Here is a 20,259-nt window from a genome sequence, read left to right on the forward strand (position 1 = left end):
CCACCTCCACTCCACTCTGCCCCTGAGACTCCACTCCTGCCCCATCCCCTCCCTCTCAGCACCTCCCACCCACTGCTGAACAGCTGATCAGCTGTTGGCAGGAGGCACTGGGGGGGGGAGTGGGAGGAGCTGATCGGCGGGTGCCAGGTGGGTGCTGAGCACCCACTATTTTTTTTTTCCGTGGGTGGTCCAGCCCCGTAGCACCCAGGGAGTCAGCACCTGTGGGTAGGAATAATGGGAGAGGGATGAGGGGAATCAAGTGGTGATGGGGAGAGTAAGGTGACCAAATGTCCCGATTTTATAGGGACAGTCCCGATTTTTGGGTCTTTTTCTTATATAGGCTCCTATTACCCCCCACCCCCTGTCCTCATTTTTCACATTTGCTGTCTGGTAACCCTAGGGGAGAGGCTGGGGGAGAGGGAGAGGAGGGATGGGAAGGGTCACGGGGTGAGCAACGGGGAGTGGGGGAGGATAGGAGCAGGAGTGCCTGTCTGTGTGTGATATGGTCTGGTCCCCCAACAGGGGTCTGACCCCCTCTCCCCCCTTATGCGAGCCAGGTTCTGGAGGGGCTTGGCTATCTCGAGAGAGCTGAGTGTCTCTCCTCCCCCCATGTGAGAACTGGGATCCCTGCTCCTCAGGCTGTGTGCACGGTGCTGTTCGTCCTCCGATGTGTGCCAGGCTCTGGGGGTCCCCTGCCCATCTGTGGCAGTCTGTTTTCCCTCCCCCCACCCCACCTTCCCTATCTCCCCCTCATGTGAATCAGGTTGGGCAGGGCTTTGTTTTCTGAGGGAAGTGTCTGTACTGCTCTCCCTTTCCCTATCCCCACTTCAATCTGGGTTCTGGGGATCCCTGGGCCCCTGCCCATCTACGGGGCCGTGAGCACCCCATCCCTGCCTAGCTCAGGGGAGCCAGATTCTGGAGGCAGGGCTTGGCTTTCTGGGGGTATCTGGGGAAGCCCTGTCTCTGGGTGGGGAGCTTAGAGCATACTGCCAAGACTAGGGTGAGAAACTGGGAACGGCCATGCTTGACACACATCAGAAACTCCAGCAGTGGGGAGTGGAGAAGGAGACACTCGCTGACTTGAATGGAGCAGATCACAGGTCTCTGAGCTATTGTTTCAGGCTGTATTCATTCTCCTGGAGATAAATGGGCCACTTCACCCTTCTCTGAGCCTCCAGTGCTGCTGATTGATGTGTAAAGCCCCTCCCCCTCAATTTCATGCAGTATTATCTGTCCTGGTGAAGGCTGGGAAGCCCTTCCTGTTGAGAGGAGGACTCTTCTAAGGGCTCTCGAATCGATGGCTTACACAGATTGTTCAACCTGTGGAACTCCTTGCCAGAGGATGTTGTGAAGGCCAAGACTACAACAGGGTTCAAAAAAGAACTAGATAAGTTCATGGAGGATAGGTCCATCAGTGGCTATTAGCCAGGATGGGCAGGGATGGTGTCCCTAGCCTCTGTTTGCCAGAAGCTGGGAATGGGCGACAGGGGATGGATCACTTGATGATTACCTGTTCTGTTCATTCCCTCTGGGGCACCTGGCATTGGCCACTCTCGGAAGACAGGACACTGGACTAGATGGGTCATTGGTCTGACCCAGTATGGCCGTTCTTACGTTATGTTCTTATGTTCTGAAATTTGCTGACACTCATTGGAGTGTCAGGTTCGTGATCCAAATGTGGGGTCACTGGAGCAAGGAGATTTAAAGATGCAGCTACCCTGAAAAAAAACACAGGATATCCTTAAATTCACAGATTCTAGCAACTTTCAAGTTGAAAACCCACCCAGGGGAGAAATGGGAGGGGGATCTGGAAGCATGTCTCCCCTACCCGTCATTAAAGCCACAGCCTGCTCCCATAACCCACCTCACTACTGACCATGCCCAGGGTAAGTTCCCAGTGCTCTGACACAACCCCCACAAAAATTATAAATTAATGGAGATATCCTATCTCCTAGAACTGGAAGGGACCTTGAAAGGTCATTGAGTCCAGCCCCCTGCCTTCACTAGCAGGACCAAGTACTGATTTTGCCCCAGATCCCTAAGGGGCCCACTCAGGGATTGAACTCACAACCCTGGGTTTAGCAGGCCAATGCTCAAAGCACTGAGCTATTCCTCCCCCCAATTTGGAGTTGAAATGATGCAGACTGGAAACTCAGGGTCCACTTGCACCTCTTTCCTTGGGTCAGACCCAGGTCTCCTCCTATTGCTACCAGAGATCTGACGCTGCTCAAACTAATTCCCAGATTTCTTCATACCACAATCACAGCAGCTGCTCCCACTTGTCCCTCCACCATTCAGTGCAGCTACTCCTAACCCAGGGAATGCAGCTGGGTGCGTGGGGCTAATTCCCAGTGGCTATTGCCAGCTTTAGGGGGGGCAGAGTTAAGGTGGTGTGGCCATTTACTTTCCCTCTATGTTTGCTGGGTTTCAGACGTTTGCGTTTGCTGAACTCGATGGAAAGGGCACGATCTATCACCGGGCAACCTTAACTTGGTGCTAATGGTGTGTTTTGCCATTTAGTAAAGGTCACATTTCAGAATCAAAATGCATTACAAATGTTTGCGAATAAGATTAAAGCTGCCCGTGGTACAGCGCAGACTGAATAACAGACAGAAATCCAGCCCTTTGCTTTCCCTTATTCCTCTGTCAACACTAGTTTGATTTAGGGCTTGTCTACATTTGAAATGCTACCACAGCACAGTTGTAGTGCATCCACACAGACATAGGTGCCGACTCCATGGGTGCTCCGGGGCTGGAGCACCCATGGGGAAAAATTGGTGGGTGCTCAGCACCCACAGCAGCTCCCCGCCCTCACGCCCAGCTCACCTCCACCTCCACTTCACCTCCTCCCCTGAGCGCACTGCGTATCCGCTTTTCCCCCCAGCTCCTAGCGCTTTCACTGCGAAACAGCTGTTTTGCAGTGAAGGCCGGGGAACGCAGCAGGCTCGGGGAAGAGGCGGGGCCATGGCGGGGATTTGGGGAAGTGGTCCAATAGGGGCAGGGAGGGGGCGGAGACTTTGGGGAGGGGGTTGGAATAGGGGTGGGGAAAGGGTGGAGTCAGGGCGGGGCTGCGGGCGGGGGGGCACAAGCACCCACCAGCGCCGGGGAAAGTTGGCGCCTATGTGCACAGACCCTGCCTAGGCCGACGGGAGGGGTTCTCTCATCTCTGGAGTTAATCTACCTCCCTGGGCCGTGGTAGCTAGTTTGGCAGAAGAATTCTTCCATCAGCCTAGCGCTGTCTACACCGGAGGTTGGCTTAACTACGCTACTCAGGGGTGTGTGGATTTTTTTTCACACCCCTGAGCAAGGTAGCTGGGTCAACCTTAGAATGTGCCCTGATTTGTTTAATGCACAGTATGAGCTGTAGACGAACGGAGGTGTATGCACAGAAAGCCCAGAGCCGCCTCTGAAACGCTCGCTGGCTACGTCAGCTAAATCCTCTCCACGGGGCTGTGGTTGTGTAGCCAGGGAGATTCGGGGGAGGATCCTCGGCAGGGAGGTGCCCAGCATTCACTGACATATAATCCGTGGAAGTCTCTAAATCCACGCTGAAAAAGCTTGAGCACCCTTATGAAGCTCAACATGTATAGCAGCGGAGCCATCAAATCCCGTATGGGCAGGGCAGCTACTGTCCGGCAATCAGATCTCCTTCTGACACCATTAGCCACAAACTGCCCAGTGCATACGAACACAGGAGTTGCCATGCCCGTGGTCCAGCTAGCAGTGTGTCCCACAGCAGCTAGAACTTGCTGCTTCGAAGGAGAGGGCAAGAAACCTGCTGTTATCAGTAGGGCCCTACCAAATTCATGTCCATGAAAAACACAGCATGGACAGTGAAATCTGATCTCCCCTGTGAAATCTGGTCTTTTGTGTTCTTTTACCCTATGCTGTACAGATTTCACAGGGGAGACCAGCATTTCTCAAACTGGGGGTCTCGACCCAAAAGGGAGCTTTGGAGGTCATGGTATTGCCACCCTTACTTCTGTGCTGCCTTCAGAGCTGGGCAGCTGGAAAGTGGTGGTAGTTGCTGGCCGAGGGCTCAGCTCTGAAGACAGCGGCGCAGAAGTAAGGGTGGCAATACTGTGACCCACCCTTCAATGATTCCCCCCCCCCACCCCCTTTTGGGTCAGGACCCCTACAGTTACAACACTATGAAATCTCAGATTGAAATAGCTGAAATCATGAAATTTACAATTTTTAAAATCCTATGACCACGAAATTGACCAAAATGGATTGTGAATTTGGTAGGGCCCTAGGGCTAACCTGCCCATAGAGAGCAGTGGTGCTGTAGCGTGCTGGTCCCAGGATATGAGAGAGACAAGGGGGGTGAGGGAATCTTTTATTGGACCAACTTCTGTTGGTGGAAGGGACAGACTTTCGAGCTACACAGAGCTCTGCTTCAGGTCTGGAGAAGGTTTGGGCGGGTTATGGGTTTGCCCCTTATGCTAAATAATCTGTCCCACTTGTGTTTAGCTGGGACACTCGGAGAACCTTTCCAGACCTGGAGCAGAGCTCTGGGGAGCTTGAAAGCTTGTCTTTTCCACCCACAGAAGTTGGGCCAATACAAGATATTGCCTCTCCTAACTTGTTTCTTTCCGAGAGCGAGCATCCTCCTGACTCCCATGGTTAGAAGTAGGTGGCACAAGGCCTGAAGCAGGAAGGGTTAGACCCTGTCCTGCATTCTCAGGATGGGTTGGTTGGCTTTAAGCATTCACAGTTCTTCACAGAAATGTCTAAACCCTTTCTGAGTCTTGCCAAGCTTTGGGCCTCCATGACCTCTTGTGGCGGGGGGTTCCAAAGGCTTCCTGGGCCATGTGTGTATGGACAAGTCTTTGGAGCAGTAGAGTGGTGTTTGCTGTGAGTGTCACAGCTGCAGCTGAGGAAACCCATGCCCTCCCAACCCTTCCCATGGCTCAGTTCAGACCACATGCAGCAGCTGCAGTGTTACTGGCTGCCAGTCTGTCGTGGCTCTGCCGTCCTTACTCCACCTCGCTGTCTCTCATGTGGGGCTGGCCCGGCTCTCACTGGCCTGGATTTGTGTACTGGAAGAAGGAATTTGCGGAGAGCTGAGGAGAAGAGCCCCGTACGGGGAAGCAGAACTGGGCTGTAAATGGGGCATACTTTAGCAGCCTTCTCGTGAGATTGAAGTGTGGAGGCCTGAGAGGCAGATCCCAGGGCAAGGGGCAGGAGGCATTGAATTCTTCCATCTCTTTCCTTCCCCTGGAGGGGCCACATCTGTCAACTCTGCCTCCTTCCACTCTCCCAAACAACCCCCCCACACCAGTCCCACACCAGATCCCATATGGATCCCATTCTGTGGAATCCGGTCTTGACCAAAACACCCCTCTCCTGCCCCTGTCAGAAGAGGCCAGGCTCTGGGATGGTAATTCAGCCAGGAAGGGCTAAACAGAAAGGCGGGGACGGGGTGCATTCAGCCCTGACAGCACTTGAGGATTGTAATAAGGCTCCTCCTGTACAGACCCCCAAGTGAGCCAGCCTCCTGGTCTCCTGCTAAGAACTGTGCGGGCAGGAGAGGCTGCAACACAGAGCTAGAGGGACCCAGGACTAGAGCGGCATGAAGTGCTGCAGGTCTGGACTGAGGTGCATTAGAAGAACTGGGGGGAGGGCCGCTCCTGAAGTCGTGGTGGTGGGGAGCTGCCTCTCCTTCTTGTGCTTTTCCATCTGTAATAATTGTAGCATCTCTCTGGGATGGGTTATGCGGCCACGGGTGTCCCACGTGTGCAGAGACAATAGAATCTCCTTCTGGTGTCCTCCGCTGGGGCAGTGTTCTTCCTGATGCTCTCAGCCCGTATCTCCTGCTTATCCTGTAACTTTCCCGTTTAGCCAAGCGATTCTTCGCTTTGCAGTTGTGATAAATTTTGCCTGGAGTGCAGCTCCAGTCAGATTTATGGCCGGGTCTCTCTTTGTACCTTGCGGTTTTTCCTTGGCCAGCGTGCATACCCTCCTGAAGCACCATTCCCATAGCCTTTGATTGATGCGTTGGGGTCAGGCACTCATTTGCTGGGCTCCTGGAAGGAGGTGGGGGAGTAGCAGGCCCACTCAGATGCCTGCTTTCACCATTTAACGTGGCATTATGCTTGGGAGGCTGTTAACATAGAGTCCGGAAATAGTCCACTGATTTCAAATGATTTTAAGCAATTTCATAGCAAATCCTTCCAACTGCAGTGGCCGCATTTCGGGGGACAATCTCCTGGGCTTTTCCCCTGACTGGCAGCTGCCTTGAGAAAGGGTCAGTCAGCCTAGATTGCTGCCATGGGGACATATGGCTGCTTCTCTTTCTTTCTTACTTGCTTCAGGGACCATAACTCATAGCTAAGGCTAAGATTTAGTCATGGGTATTTTTAATAAAAGTCATGGGCAATAAACAAAAATTCACGGCCTGTGTCCTGTCCATGACTTGTACTATATACCCCTGGCTAAAACTTGGGTGCTCCAGGCGTGCCACAGGTGCTCTGGGGCAGGGGGCGGCCCAGGGGCACTGCTGGTGCTGAGGGGGGGTGGCAGCATGCGGCCTGGGACCACCGCTAGTGCTTGGGGGAGGCGCGGGGTACCCTGAAACTTCCCCAGCAGCGGGTAGTGTGGCTGGCCCTGGGGCTGCCCAAGCTGCTCAGGTGGCCCCTGGGCCAGCGGCACCAGCCACTGCAGAAGTCCCGGAGGTCCCAGAAAGTCCCGGAACCCATGACCTCCTTGACAGACTCACCACCTTACCCATAGCTCCCAGGGAAAGCCTGGATTCTCTCAAGGGCACAGGTCATTGGGTCTGGTGGGCGTGATAAAGAAAGGAAAGGCTGGCGGGCATGACTCTTCTTGCGTGGTGGAAGTCGATGCTTAGTGCTGGAGCTGCTTATTAAGAGCAGATGAACGTTAAAGAAACAGCTGTCATTTTGCTCCGGCCAAGATGCGGGAGAGCTGCCTGGCTCCATGTTCTCCTCTCCTGTGTGTGAATAGATGGCCTGAGCATTCCCCATTTAACTGGGACAGAAACAGCTGGCCTCTCCTTGCTCATTGGCTTCCCCCACCTATGGGCATCTTACTCACAAGCAGTGCTTTACACAGGAGAACCTGGTACTGCAAACCAGAGGATGCGGCTGTGAGAGATAAAGCATCTGTGGGAATACAGACCCTATAGGAACAGTGGGCACAAAAAACCTAATTGGGTTCAAGGCTGAGCTTGATAACTTTATGGAAGGGGTGGTGTGATGAGACTGCCTACAATGGCATGGAGCTGATCTTTGACTGCTAGCAGCAAATATCTCCAACCGCTAGTGATGGGGCACTGGATGGGAAGGGCTCTGAGTTACGACAGAGAATTCCTTTCCAGGTGTCTGGCTGCTGGGTCTTGCCCACATGCTCAGGGTCTAACTGATCACCATATTGGGGGTTGGGAAGGAATTTCCCCCCAGGTCAGAGTGGCAGAGACCCTCAGCATTTTTTGCCTTCCCCTGCAGCATGGGGCATAGGTCAGTTGCAGGTTTAAACTAGGGGTCAATGGTGGATTCTCTGTAACTTGACGTCTTTAAATCATGATTTGAGTTCAGTAATCCAGCCAGAGGTTAGGGGTCTATTACAGGAGTGGGTAGGCAAGGTTCTGTGGCTGTGATGTGCAGGAGGTCAGACTAGATGATCATTATGGTCCCTTCTGACCTTAAAGTCTATGAGTCTATTTCTTAAATGGGTTTCATCTGAATAGGCTTTAAAGTAACTTTTCTCTATGAAGATGAAGATTCCAGAAAATAAGCTACTTATCCAATGGACTAGTTCCAAAAGAGGAAAATGACTGTAAAATGCCTCATTTCTCAGAAGGAAGTGCATATGATGAAACTGAACCCAAGTTATTTTTAATTTTGCTCATGGATACTGAGTGACTGGTTTTTCCAGTCAGCTATTTCTGTAGGATTTTTGCGTCAAACTTTGTAAGTGTGAAAGGGTGGGTGGTCAGTTTGATTAATTCTCCATGGGGCAAGATAGATTTTTAAAGCTGAAATCTAACAAACTAGATTTGCAATTGGATACGTGTTCTAGCCAATATTAGAATGGAATTGAATAGGAGAACCCCTTATATTGAGTCCTGGGAGCGTTTGCTTACTAAATTAATGCTAAATTCATTTCAGGTCAACTTTTACAATGATCTTGGACAGTATTTCTCAGATCTGGATACTTGGTTACTCTTAACCTATCAACACTTTATTAATTCACCGAGGACCACATCAGTATTCAGTCAACAGTTCATCGATTGTGTGTAGATGCAGCAGAAGATCTAGGCGGGTACTGAACACACCGATACAGGCCTGCAAGCAATTGTCATATGCTATGGGTGAGGCTTAGCAGTTACACCAAGGAACAATGCAAATCACCAAGATTTCTTGTTACATTTACTTGTGACATCAATCATCGCTGGATTCAAAACTGGCTAACTGATAGGTCTCAAAATGTAATTGTAAATGGGGAATCGTCACTGAGGAGGTCAGTCGGTTTCCAGGGAGGTCCCTGCAGGGATCGGTTCTTGGCCCTACAGTATTAAATATTTTTATCCGTGACCTGGAAAAAAAACAGAAAATCACCACTGATAAAGTTTGCAGATGACACAAAAATTGGGGAGTGGTAAATAATGAAGAGAATAGGTCACTGGCACAGAACGATCTGGATCACTTAGTAAACTGAGTGCCAGCAAACAATATGTGTTTTAATATAGCTAAATGTAAATGTCTCTATCTAAGAGTAAAGATCGCAGGCCACACTTACAGAACGGGGGACTCTATCCTGGGAGGCAGAGACTCTGAAACAGATTTGGGATTGGGATTGATAATCATCTGAACAGGAGCTCCCAGTGCTGTGTTGTGGCCCAAAGAGCGAATGCGACCCTGGGATGCGTAAAGACAGGAATCTCAAGTAGGAGCAGAGAGGTTATTTTACTTCTGTATTTGGCCCTGGTGCAACCGCTGCTGGAATCCTGTGTCCAGTTCTGGTGTTCACAGGTCAGGAAGGATGTCGATCAATTGGGAGAGGGGTCAGAGAAGAGTCGCGAGAATGGTTAAGGGATTAGAAAACCTGCCTTAGAGTGAGAGACTCAGAGAGCTCAACCTATTTGCTTTAACAAAGAGAAGGTTCGGGGTAACTTGAGTGCAGGTATCTTCACGGGGCTCATATATTGAATTATGAGCTCTTCAGTCTAGCAGAAAGGTATAACGCGATCCAGTGGTCTCTGGCCAGTGCTATGCAGGAGGTCAGATTAGATGATCACAATGGTCCCTTCTGGCCTCGGAATCTGTGGAGCAGTTCTTTAGTACCTAACACATTTATCACACTTGCAACTTCTTGAAGAAATGCTGTGTGCGTGTGCATGTGTGTGTGTGTGTATGTGTTAGGGTTGCCAACTTTCTAATCCCACAAAACCGAACACCCTTGTGCCGCTCCCTGCCCCACCTCTTCTCTGAGGCCCCGCCCCCCGCTCACTCCATCCCCCCTTCCTTGGTCACTCGCTCTGCCCCACCCTCAATCACTCGCTCATTTTCACCTGGCTGGGGCGGGGGGTTGGAGTGTGGGAGGGGCTGCAGGATTTGGGGTGGGGTCAAAAATGAGGGGCAGGAGGGGGCTCCAGACTGGAGGGTTGTACCAAGGGGTTCGGAGTGTGGGAGGAGGCTCTGGGTTGAGGCAGGGGGTTGGGGCGTAGGAGGGGTATGGACACTGGGCTGGGGGTGCAGGCTCTGGGGTGGGCCCAGAAATGAGGGGTTCAGGGTGTGGGAGGGGGCTCTGGGCAGGGGGTTGGGAAGTGGGGGGGGGTGAGGGCTCTGGCTGAGGGTGTGGGCTGTGGAGTGGGGCTGGGGATGAGGGATTTGGGGTGCAGGAGGGGGCTCCGGGCTGGGGCCAGGGGTTGGGGTGCAGAAAGGGGTGCAGAGTGTGGGCTCTGGGATGGAGTTTGGGTGTGGGAGTGGATTCCAAGCTGGGGCAGAGGGTTGGGGCATGGGAGGGGGTTCAGCGTGTGGGCTCCGGGCGGCGCTTACCTCAGGCGGCTCCCGGAAGCTACCAGCATGTTCCTCCGGCTCCTAGGCAGAGACATGGCCAGGAGTTTCTGCATGCTGCCTGTGCCCGCAGGCCAATGGGGTTCTTGGCCAATGGGAGCAGTAGAGCCAGCACTCAGGGCGGGGGTGGCATGCGGAGCCCCTGTGGCCGCCCCTATGCCTAGGAGCCGGAGGGACATGCTGGCTGCTTCCGGGAGCCACGCGAAGCTGCGTAGGGAGCCTGACAGGCCTGCGCCAACCAGACTTTTAACGGCCCAGTCAGCAGTGCTGACCGGAGCCACCAGTGTCCCTTTTCGACCGGGTGTTCTGGTCAAAAACTGGAAGTGTGTGTGTGTGTGTGTGTGTGCGCCATGAATGTATCACTGTGCTCTGTGTTTAAAAGTTCTGAGAGATTTGAAATTGTCACCTGTCCTTTCTGCTAGACAAAAGTTGTCAAACTTCTGCTTCTCATGGGTGTTCTGTTTATGTCTGCGTTATAATCTCTCTGTTGGGGGAGGAAAGGGTTAGCTGCTGCATGAGTCGAATTCTATGAAGGAAGCTTTATAATTGACTCTGAAGTTGTGCTTCAGGTATTCGATAAAAAAATTGGTTTCTGTATTGAGCTACTTAACTGGATTCAAACGATAGATGTGATTGAATTCTTTAGTTGGAATCAAATGGAAAGCCACCACCTTAGAATCTGCTTTAGAGTTTTTGAAGGGTTGGCTATTTTTAGTATTCATTTGATTTAACTAATTTGATGACTTAATGCCAAACCAGTATTGAGAGTGGCTTATTGATTTGCCCTTGATTTGCTGGTTGTATTGCTTATTGGTAGTTTAGTTGAACGGTATTAAGAATAGCTCAGCTTTGGTGCTATGCCATCTTGGTTTCATTTTGAAGTGTTTTTAATAAGATGTGTAAAAAGACGGTCACATGTCTTTCCATAAGCAAGGTGGGTTTGGGTGGATACCAGTTGGCCAACCTAAAAGCCCAACCTGGTATCCCTTATTAGTCTTTGCCCCTGACACCCCTCATGGCCATAGGTGCTTGCACTAGCGGTGTTGGGGGGCTGCCGCACCCCCTGGCTTGAAGGGCTTTCCATTATATCCAGGGTTTGCAGTTTGATCAATGGCTCTCAGCACCCCCACTATACAGATTGTTCCAATGCCCCTGCTCATGACCTTGCACTGTGCTGCTGGCAGTGGGGGCAGTGATGCAGTTGTAGGTGCAGTGTGGAGGAGGCCAGTGGGATGGAATAGGGTGAGAGGCTGTTTCCTATAGGTGGAGGAGGCCGAGAGCCAGTGGCGTTGGAACAGTTTTTAGAGTGGGGGTGCTGAGCTGCACCCCCTTATATCTGTCTGCGCCCTCCGCTGCCCCTAGAGCTGGGGCCGGGAGCAGGGCTGTGGTTTCGGGAGGGGGAACACGGACGGGGTAAGGGGGCCAAGGCTGGGGGTGGGCACGAAGTCCCGGGCCGGGGCCAGCAGCCAGAACCGCACATGTGGGCCGGGAGCAGAGTCCCGGGTGCAGGGCCAGCAGCCGGGACCCCGCACAAAACCTGGGGGTGCTGCAGCACCCCCCCACACCCTTAGTTCCCACGCCTGTGTCAAGAGCAGCATCCAGAGGAAGGACAGACCATTGGCAGTGGTGGGAAAGAGTCAGTGTAGGACTGTTCGATTTCATAGGAGGCAGAACCTGCCCTCTCAAATTGCCTCCTCTCTGGGCTAATGGCGCAGGAGCTATTGATTTCGGGCTCCAGAGCACTGCCAAGCTATTTACTCAGGGCTAAGTGCAGAGAAGTGCCGAATACCTGATGTCACGGGGCGTTTCAAGCTCTCTGCCCCATTAAAGCCCCAGGCCTCTGCAGAGAGAGAGTGAGGCTAGGCCAGGGTCGGAGCTGTTTTATCACCCATTTTTTCCCCCTTGGGATCAATTTGCTGCTTTTTGATTAATGTTGGTTCAGCTGATTTTGAAAAGAAGATTTGTAGCTGTGCCCAGAGTCATCAGAGATGGCGGGGCACAGCAGGGCATGTCCTCCTGCCAGGGGGAAGAAAGGGAGTCCCCAAAACGGCCCTCAGTCTCTGTCCTCCACCACTGTTCATCTGCCTCTGCTTCTCTGCCCCCACCCCTGTCGACCTCTGCCTCTCTGCCTGTCTCTTTAAAAGGGCACCCAAAAGGAAATTAGACATTGCAGAGCAGTGAGCAATATAAAGAGCTGCACAGCCATGTTGAGGTCAAAGCTCAAAATGGCCTTTGGTTGGCAAAGGGTCCAATGCAGCAGGGGGCTGAGTGCACTGCTATGCACCCTCTCTTCGTACAAGAACAAGGGGATTCTCTGTGAAATTGGAAAAACAGCGCACTCTACCTTGATGAACGTCACGAAGCACGTCACTAACTTGTGGAATTCCTTGCCACAAGATATCATAGAAACGAAGAGTTTAGTAGGGGATTGGATGTTTCTGTGGATAATGAGAACACCCCAGCTATGTTAGGCAGGATACAAGACTCAACAGAGTTATCAACCCTCCTGCTTCAGAGCATAATCCAATTGTTAACTGCCAGGGATTAGGAAGAAATTCTTGCTAATGGCAGGTTATTCCATAATTCTCCACTAGGGGGTTCCGTGCACCTTTCTCTGAAACAGCTGGCCTTGGCCATGCCCAGAGACAAAGTTGTAGACTAGATGGACCCCGGTCTCATCCTGCCAGGCAGTTCTGATGTCCCATTGATCTCTCTTGTGCAAAGGGGTCTGTTGGATGAAAGTAGCTGAGGCCCACTGTGCAGGACCAGGAGTGAGTGAAAATCCAGGCTTTGGCTGTAACTGTCTGTCTTGGGGTCCAGAGGGGAATTTACCCCATGTGCTGCATTACATGACATTTTAGGTAACTTTATAGCAGCATTATAGGGGCTTTCTCTATGCTCTGAATCACCTCATCAGTGGTGCCAGGTCAGATATTTCTTGGGAGGAGGGGGTAAGTTCTGGTCTCTCCTCCACACTCCCCCCTCCCCCCCCCCCCCCCCCCCCCCGCAACCCTGGCAGGGACCCTGTCTCCACTCATCCCTTTCGAGAGTCTCCCCTCTTTTACCCACCCTGTGCACAAGCCCATGCTGCCAGGAATCAAGGTCTTGGTGACACCCCTGTGCGCCATGGGCCAGGAACAGATTTGCAGTGCGCTAGGTCGCAGCATCTTTTGGCCTGGCTGCCCCTCTGGCAGGACAGAGGTGCGGCTGGACCAAATCTCAGGGTGAGCTCACAGTGTCACACACTGAAATTTGGCCCGTCCATCCCTTGGTGTGGACGGAGGGGCAACGGGTCAGATTTCAGTGGCGTTATGACCAAGTGGCCCGAGCAACTCTCCGGACTGCTCCGGCAGCAGCTGGACAGATGTAGGACAGGACTGCTGCTTAACGGTGACCAGTCCACAGCCCCCTCGGCTCCACAGAACGTTGAGTAAATGCAGACACCTTGGGAGCAGGGGTGTTCACCTTGCCCGGCACCACTGCAGCCAATCAGCAGGATCATGATCTGGATGGGCCGTTGGTCTGAGCTGGGATGACACATATGTCGTCACCAGCTGGCAGTTCTGTCTCCTCTGCTGATTTCCTGGCACTGGCTCCAAGGGTCGCTAAGGAAGGAGCGGCTTCGCCCTCTCTCATAGCCCTTTGTATGCTCAGGACCAGACTCTGATCTCACTCTCCTGGCAGTCCCATTGAAGCCAGTGGCAATGCTGTGGCTTTATTGCAGTCTGCGAGCCAGGAACCACCCCCGTGGTTTCAGAGCAGCGCACGCGGGGTGCATCAGAGAGGGGTGCAGAGAGTCCCTCTGCATCTGGGTTTTCAGAGAAGTGGGGGTTGGCTCTCACATTTGCAGATCCCGGGATCCCCAGGTGGGTGCCCGCCTCCAGCTCTCCCAGCTAGTGTACGGCTGGGGGAGGCACCTGCCCTGAGCAGGGCTGGAGATGCTGCTCGCCAAATCGCCCTTTGTGAATCATTGCTATATTTGGCCTGGCAGCCACGTGGCTGCAAGCCCCTGCCAGTGCACTCCTGCCAGCTGCTGGGAGAGGCAGGGGGAGGCAGGCAGGCGACAGGGAGAGAGTCCTGACAATCAGAGGAAATTATCCAGCTGATCACTGGGCCAGGAGCCCCGGCTTCCCAATGTCACCGAACATGAGCACAGCCTGCTGTTGGAGCTAGAGACAACTGCATTGGAGCAGCTCCAATTCTGCAGCCCCTGGGAGAAAGCGGGCCCTGCCCAGAGCTCCCACTGACCTGGGGTAGTCCGGCCAGCACGCAGACACCGGCAAGGTACATGCTGCATCCTGAAGGTGGGGTCGGCAGCACCCTGCCTTCCAGCTCCTCTCTGGGATCCATTTTCCTCTGCTGCACTTCATCTGAGGGAGAAATGGGGTAATATGGCCTGTTTCTCTGGGGAGATTCTCTCCCCTTCATGGCCTGGTACCCTGGGGAGAGTCCCCCTTCCCCATAGCCTGGTACTTTAGGGACTCGTACGCAGGTGGGGTTGGTGTGTGGGACGGTCTCATGATGCCTGTGTGTGTAGATTTGGTTTAGCACAATATTTACATCCCCCTGTATCTTTGTGAGTCCAGCCGCAGCTGGGAGCAGCTGGTAAGTGATGCTTCCCTGGGCCAGCGCAGGAGAGCATGGAGCCCCATGCCGCTGGCCTCCTGCAGGCCAGCAGGTTCCTGAGTCCTGACCTACCCTACAAGGCCTGCACAGAGATCCCATTGCAGATAAGGATGCAGGCTAGAGACCTTGGAGGGAGGCTGCCAGAGGGTGGTTCACTAGCACCTGCTTGTGGAGGTGGAGAAGCTTAATGTACAGTGCCTGCTGTAATGGGGTCCTGATCTGGGACAGGGGCTCCTACGTGCTCCAGTACTATAAGTGAGAATCTAATTTGGCTCCCCTGCTGTCTGGAGGGGCTGATGCTGCTCTTCGGTGCTGGCTGGATGTTTGTGAAGGGGTGTGCTGGCAGATCCCAGCCTATGGGGCGGGTAGGAGCCTGGGAAGCAGCGGCATGCAGGTGGGAAGTGTTTCACTGTGTCTCCTTTCCCGTAGGGCACAGACCTGGATCGCGAGCGCAGCTCCGTGGGGCAGAGGCCTGGGGAGTATCTCTGCAAAGTGCCTCGCTCGGCCTCCATTTATTCCAACTGACTGATTCTCGTTCACCATGTCCAGGCAGGTGAAACGTCCCCCAGCCCCTCCGAGTGCTGCTGGCTGTGTCGGGTCCCTGAAGGGGTGCGTGCTGGCAGGGCACCGCATTCCTCTCTGAGCCCATGGCTTTGCTGTGCTCTGGCATCCATGTGCTGCGTCAGATGGGATCCGCTCACCCGTGGGCTACGAAGCTGTCTGGGTGGCTGATTGGGATGAACCGCAGAGAGCCAGAGGCGGTCGTCTCTTCAGGGTCCTTATTGGTTTAAAGGACACCAGGTAGCCCATGGAGCGGGGAACGCTGATCTCAGCAATGCAAGCTTCAGCTTAATCAATGACTCGGGGCTGGGAGGTGAGAGCGGGCATGTGGGAGCCTGCACCCTGTCCCAAGCTGCCTGTCTCTGACGATCACCGCAATGGGCTGCGGGCGGCTGTAGCGATGTGATCTACTGTCCGGCAGATCTACAGCCCCAAGAGAGACCCCGAGGAGGTCGTCAAAGCAAACCCCTAGGCGAGGCGTGTTGGCCTCGCTGGAGACTGGCGCGTGGCTGAAACGGGCCACCACTATGATGTGCGAGGTGATGCCCACCATCAACGAGGGCGACCCCCTGGGGTCCCAACAGGGCCCCGACTCGGAGACCAACTTCGAGCAGCTAATGGTGAACATGCTGGACGAGCGAGACAAGCTGCTGGAAACGCTACGGGAGACCCGGGAGACTCTGGCCTTGACCCAGAGTCGGTTACAGGAGACCGGGCATGAGCGAGACCAGCTGCAGAGGCAACTCAACTCTGCCCTCCCGCAGGTAAGGAGAGCGGCTCCGGAGCTCTGCCGGGATGAGAATGCCAGCGAGTGGAGGGAGAGACAGGGCTGGGGACCTTGGCGGGGCTGTGGGAATAGGGTAGATGTCTCTGGGATTTCTCCAGGCTCCTTGCTAGCACTGCTTTACAGTGAGCATCCAGTCTAGCCCAGTTTGGGCTGCTGCAAACCGGACAGCCTGGTCTTAAAGCCACGATGGAGCCAGGAAATGCAGCTCTGCCAAGGGCACTTTGGGAAAGCAGGGCGAGGCCCACAGGGCAACATTCCCAGAAACGGCCTCTCATTCCGAGTGCCCTACTTTCGGCACCGTGGGCCTGATGCTTCCGAAGTGCTGAGCGCCTGCAGCTCCCATTGGCTGCAGTTGTAGTGATGGTGGCTCAGCACCCCGGCAAATCAAGGGTTAGGTTGGCGAGGTCGGGCACCCGGGAATCGAGGCCCCTTTTGGAAGTACTGGCCTTAACAGGGGTAAAGAGACGTCCCTGAAGGCGAAGGCCAGCTGCCCGCTCATTGGGGCTGTTCACGTTCATTATAACCATTCCTCAAACCCTCGCTTCCCGATCTGTAAGTTCCCCAGTGCAGGTCGCTCCCCACTGACGGCACCGGTGTCACCTGGAGACTCTGCAGGAGGAGAGGGCGGACTCCGCTGTCCCAGTCCCAACAGCTGGGTCCCAGCTTTGGGTCATGTACCCTTGAACCAGAGCTACTGAGGTTTGGAGAGCAAACATCAGTGTTCTCCTGCTCACAGCCTTTCCCATCCTGAGGAAGGATGGCCCAGTGGTTAGGGCACTGACTTGGGAGAACTGGGTTCAAATCCCTGCTCTGCCACAGACTCCTTGTGTGCCCTTGGTGAGTCCCTTAGTCTCTCTGGCTTTAGTTCCCATCTGTACCATGGGGATAATAGCCCTGCCTTCCACAGCGGAAGTGTGAGGGTAAAGATTGGGAGGTGATCAGATACTACTGTCATGGGCGTCCTAGAAGTGCCATTGATAGCTCCTCTGAACAGGGGTGTGTGGGGCACTGGGGCTGAGCGTCAGAGGCACATGACCCAGTCATGTTCTCAACACAGGGCAGCGAGGGGCGTAAGGGGCCAGCTGTGCTCACAAGCCCAGAGACTTGGCTGCCGTGACCCCCAGCTTTGCCCTCACCATTGGACCAGTGTGGCCACTAGCTGAGGGTTTAGCCACTTGGCAGGTTTCCATGTTTTAATCAAATGCCCCAAACTGTGTGAAACCTTATGGGCTGGCGGGAACTGAGCACAGCTGGGGGGCAGTCCAGTATTGCAGGCCTTTGTCACTACACCCTGTCCCCGCCAGCCTGCAGAGAAGCTGTGCCTACAGCACATTGCTGGAGCTGCTGGTACTGGTACCTGTCCCTTTCCAGCCGCAGAGCTCAAAGAGCCTTACAAAGCAGGTCAGGATCATTATGCCCTTTGTATGGATGGGGAAACCGAGGCACAGTGCGGGGAAGTGACTTGTCCATGGTCACCCAGCTGGTCAGAGCCACGAATGGAAAGGAAGTCTTCTGAGTCCCAGCCCAGTGCTCTATCCACTAGGCCACGCTGCCTCCATCATGTTGGGACCTGAGCACCTAATTCAAAGGGTTCTAACCAAATTCTCCCTGAGCCTTGGACAGATCAGACATCCTCCCTGGTGTCTCACTCAGTTCGTTAACACGGCTGGTTAAAAGGCAAGAGTCTCACCAAAACGCAGGTGTGGCAGGAAACGAAATACGGTTAGTGGATATTTTTGTAGGCCCCAAATATATATTTAATATCAATGCCCAGCTCTTTTATAGCCCTTTCTGTCCATAGTTATCAAAGTGCTTTACAAATCAGGTTGGTATCATTATCTCCATTGTGCAAGTGGGGAAACTGAGGCACAGAGCGGTGACGTGATTTGCTCAAGGCCACCCAGCAGGCCAGTGACTGAGTTGGGAATAGAACTCCGGATTCCCAGTCCAGCGCCCTCTCCTTATGACCGTATAGCAGCTGTTCTGCTGGACACAGCACACATACACTGCATAGGGAGGCTTCTTTTTCTAGGTAAAAGACATTGGCCATCTGCCACCAGATGACTTAAATCTTGGGGCATAATGAGGTGTGCGATGCAGTGAGTCCTGGCTGCAGATCCTGGGTTATAGAAATGAGAAGATCAAGTGAAATGTTAGCAGGAGAGAACAGTGGTTAATATGCAAGGTCTGAGGAGGAAGAAAATGAAGCTTGTTCCTTGACTGGCCCCTCACACAGACTGCTGGTCTGGGTGGCGTTTGACGCTCCTGATGTCGGATGGTGTGTTTGGCAGGGCTCGGGGTGTGGGGGGCTGGATGAGGAACCTGTCGCCCTTGACTGGGGATCTAACATATACTGGCTGACGTCTCAAGATGTTTAGGATAAACCTGAGAGGGTAATTTGAAGGGGCAATAGCCTGTGGAACCCAGGAGCACGCTTCCTGCCCTGGGAGCAGGCCTGGCCCCTGAGGCAGCGTGTTCCAACTCCAAAGCATGGCCCATTGCAAAGCTGGGTAGATTTAAAGCGCACTAGGGAACTGCAGGTGCACAGCCGCGGGGTCCACACGGACACTTAGCTCGCAGCAGGCTAGTGTGGGGTAGATTCGCACCCCAGCTTGCTGCGAACTAAGCGTATGTGTAGCCAAGCCCATGGACTAACCTGCCCCTACACTCCTAGGAGGGAGGGAGCAGCTGGTGGTGAAACTGAGGCACGGAGAACAATGTGGTTTGCCCACAGTGGCTGAATTGTCAGAGGTCTAACCCTGCTCTAACCACTAGACCCTTTGGCCTCTCCCCATTGACTCAGGAGGGCACTGTGTCTGCTGGAGCACAGGCACTGTGGCAGAATGGACAGCTGAGGTGAGCCAAGCTAATGATGTAATGGCTGGATCTTTGCGGTGTCTGCCGTTCCGCCTGGCTTCAGGGGCAGCCCCTCTGGAAATTGGGGCATTAGATCCATGATTAGCCAGGTTAGAACATCCCGGGGCTCTGTCAGCTGGAAAGGCCGCTCCGCACCTGGGGAAACACTACCAGGGTATCTTCCACCTAACAGCACAACTAGGGCTTAGGTCCTGGGTGATTTCTTGGGAACACTAGGGGATTCCTGCCCCCAGCTGTCCTGGCTCTGCTGGGTTCCAGGTGTGTGTAAGTCCATACCTGGCTTCCAGATTATGGCTGTCCACCATGACAGGGCCCCAACAGCTTCTCCTCTTGGGCTCCTGCTCACCCGCTCCCCACCAGTGGCCCCCACAATTCTTCACTCCCTGGAAGAGGAAATGGGGACATGGTTCTTCTTATCGTCCTGTTCACCAATAGAACTCAAAGCGCTTTCCAAAGGAGGCCACCATTATTATCCCTGTTGTACAGATGGGGAAACTGAGGCACAGATGGGCAATGACTGACCTGAGGTCACCCAGTAGGCCTTCCTTCCATGGCCCTGCATTACCCGGGGTGGTGAATGAACACAAACCTTGCTCCCCCACCCCTGACCTCTCCACTTCCTGAACACATGCAATGGGGACACGTGGTTTATTTTTCTTTATTTCGGGCCTGATCCTGAGATGTGACCTTAGTGGGAGCCGCAGGTGCTGAGCACCCCTCAGGATCAGACCCTGTGCGACTGAGAAACATGGACCGTGAAGCTGTCCCTCTGGCACCTGCATCTGTGTGGCGGTGTCTCCTTGACAGTGCATCAGGTCTGCTAGGCCTTGCCTGTGCTCTGTTGTAGATGGGTGTCTGGGGGGATGCCACGAGGTCCTGCGGTCCCATTGCGGAGTTCAGCCCTTTGCACGGGATGCCGTGCAATGTCCGTGGATCTATGGCTGTTCTGTTGAGTAAGAGACGGCCCTCCGGTGGTTCTCTCAGTTACCATGGCATTCGGGTTGCTGGTGCTGAGCTCTGCCCTGGGCTCCTCGTGCCGGGAGAGTTGAATTTCAAATGCTGGAAAGCCAAGCGAGTGGAGTTCGGGGACGCTTCCCACACAGCGCAGCTGTGCAATCTGAACTCCTTTGCCATGCATGTGTGGCACAGCCCTCCCTGAGCCAACCTGCACTATCGGAGCCCAGCCCAGCTCCCGCTCCTGTCTGTCCAGCCAAGAGGGCCTCACCGTGCCCTCTGCAGCACCACCAACCCTCGCCCGTTCTCTGCAGCACCAGCCGAGGCTGAGGGAGGGACTCCACCTGGGATTCTCTGGGGGACTCGTAGGTAGGGCAGAGTGGGTCGGTTCGGCTGCTGGGGTGGGTCACTTGT

General features: G+C 54.0%; 1 protein-coding gene across 5 annotated transcripts in view; it reads left to right on the forward strand.

The window, feature by feature from the left end:
• PPFIA4 (PTPRF interacting protein alpha 4) overlaps window positions 1-20,259 on the forward strand; it is a 197,099-nt gene that overhangs the window by 52,837 nt on the left and 124,003 nt on the right. For all 5 annotated transcript variants that reach the window (XM_008174726.4, XM_065592319.1, XM_008174728.4 and 2 more), the window contains exon 2: window positions 15,096-15,991. In XM_008174726.4, coding sequence (XP_008172948.1) covers window positions 15,755-15,991 — 237 coding nt within the window. In that variant the 5' untranslated portion in view covers window positions 15,096-15,754. The remainder of the gene's footprint in view (window positions 1-15,095; window positions 15,992-20,259) is intronic.

The sequence above is a fragment of the Chrysemys picta genome, chromosome 4, assembly GCF_011386835.1.
Source record: "Chrysemys picta bellii isolate R12L10 chromosome 4, ASM1138683v2, whole genome shotgun sequence".
Lineage (NCBI taxonomy): Eukaryota > Metazoa > Chordata > Testudines > Emydidae > Chrysemys > Chrysemys picta.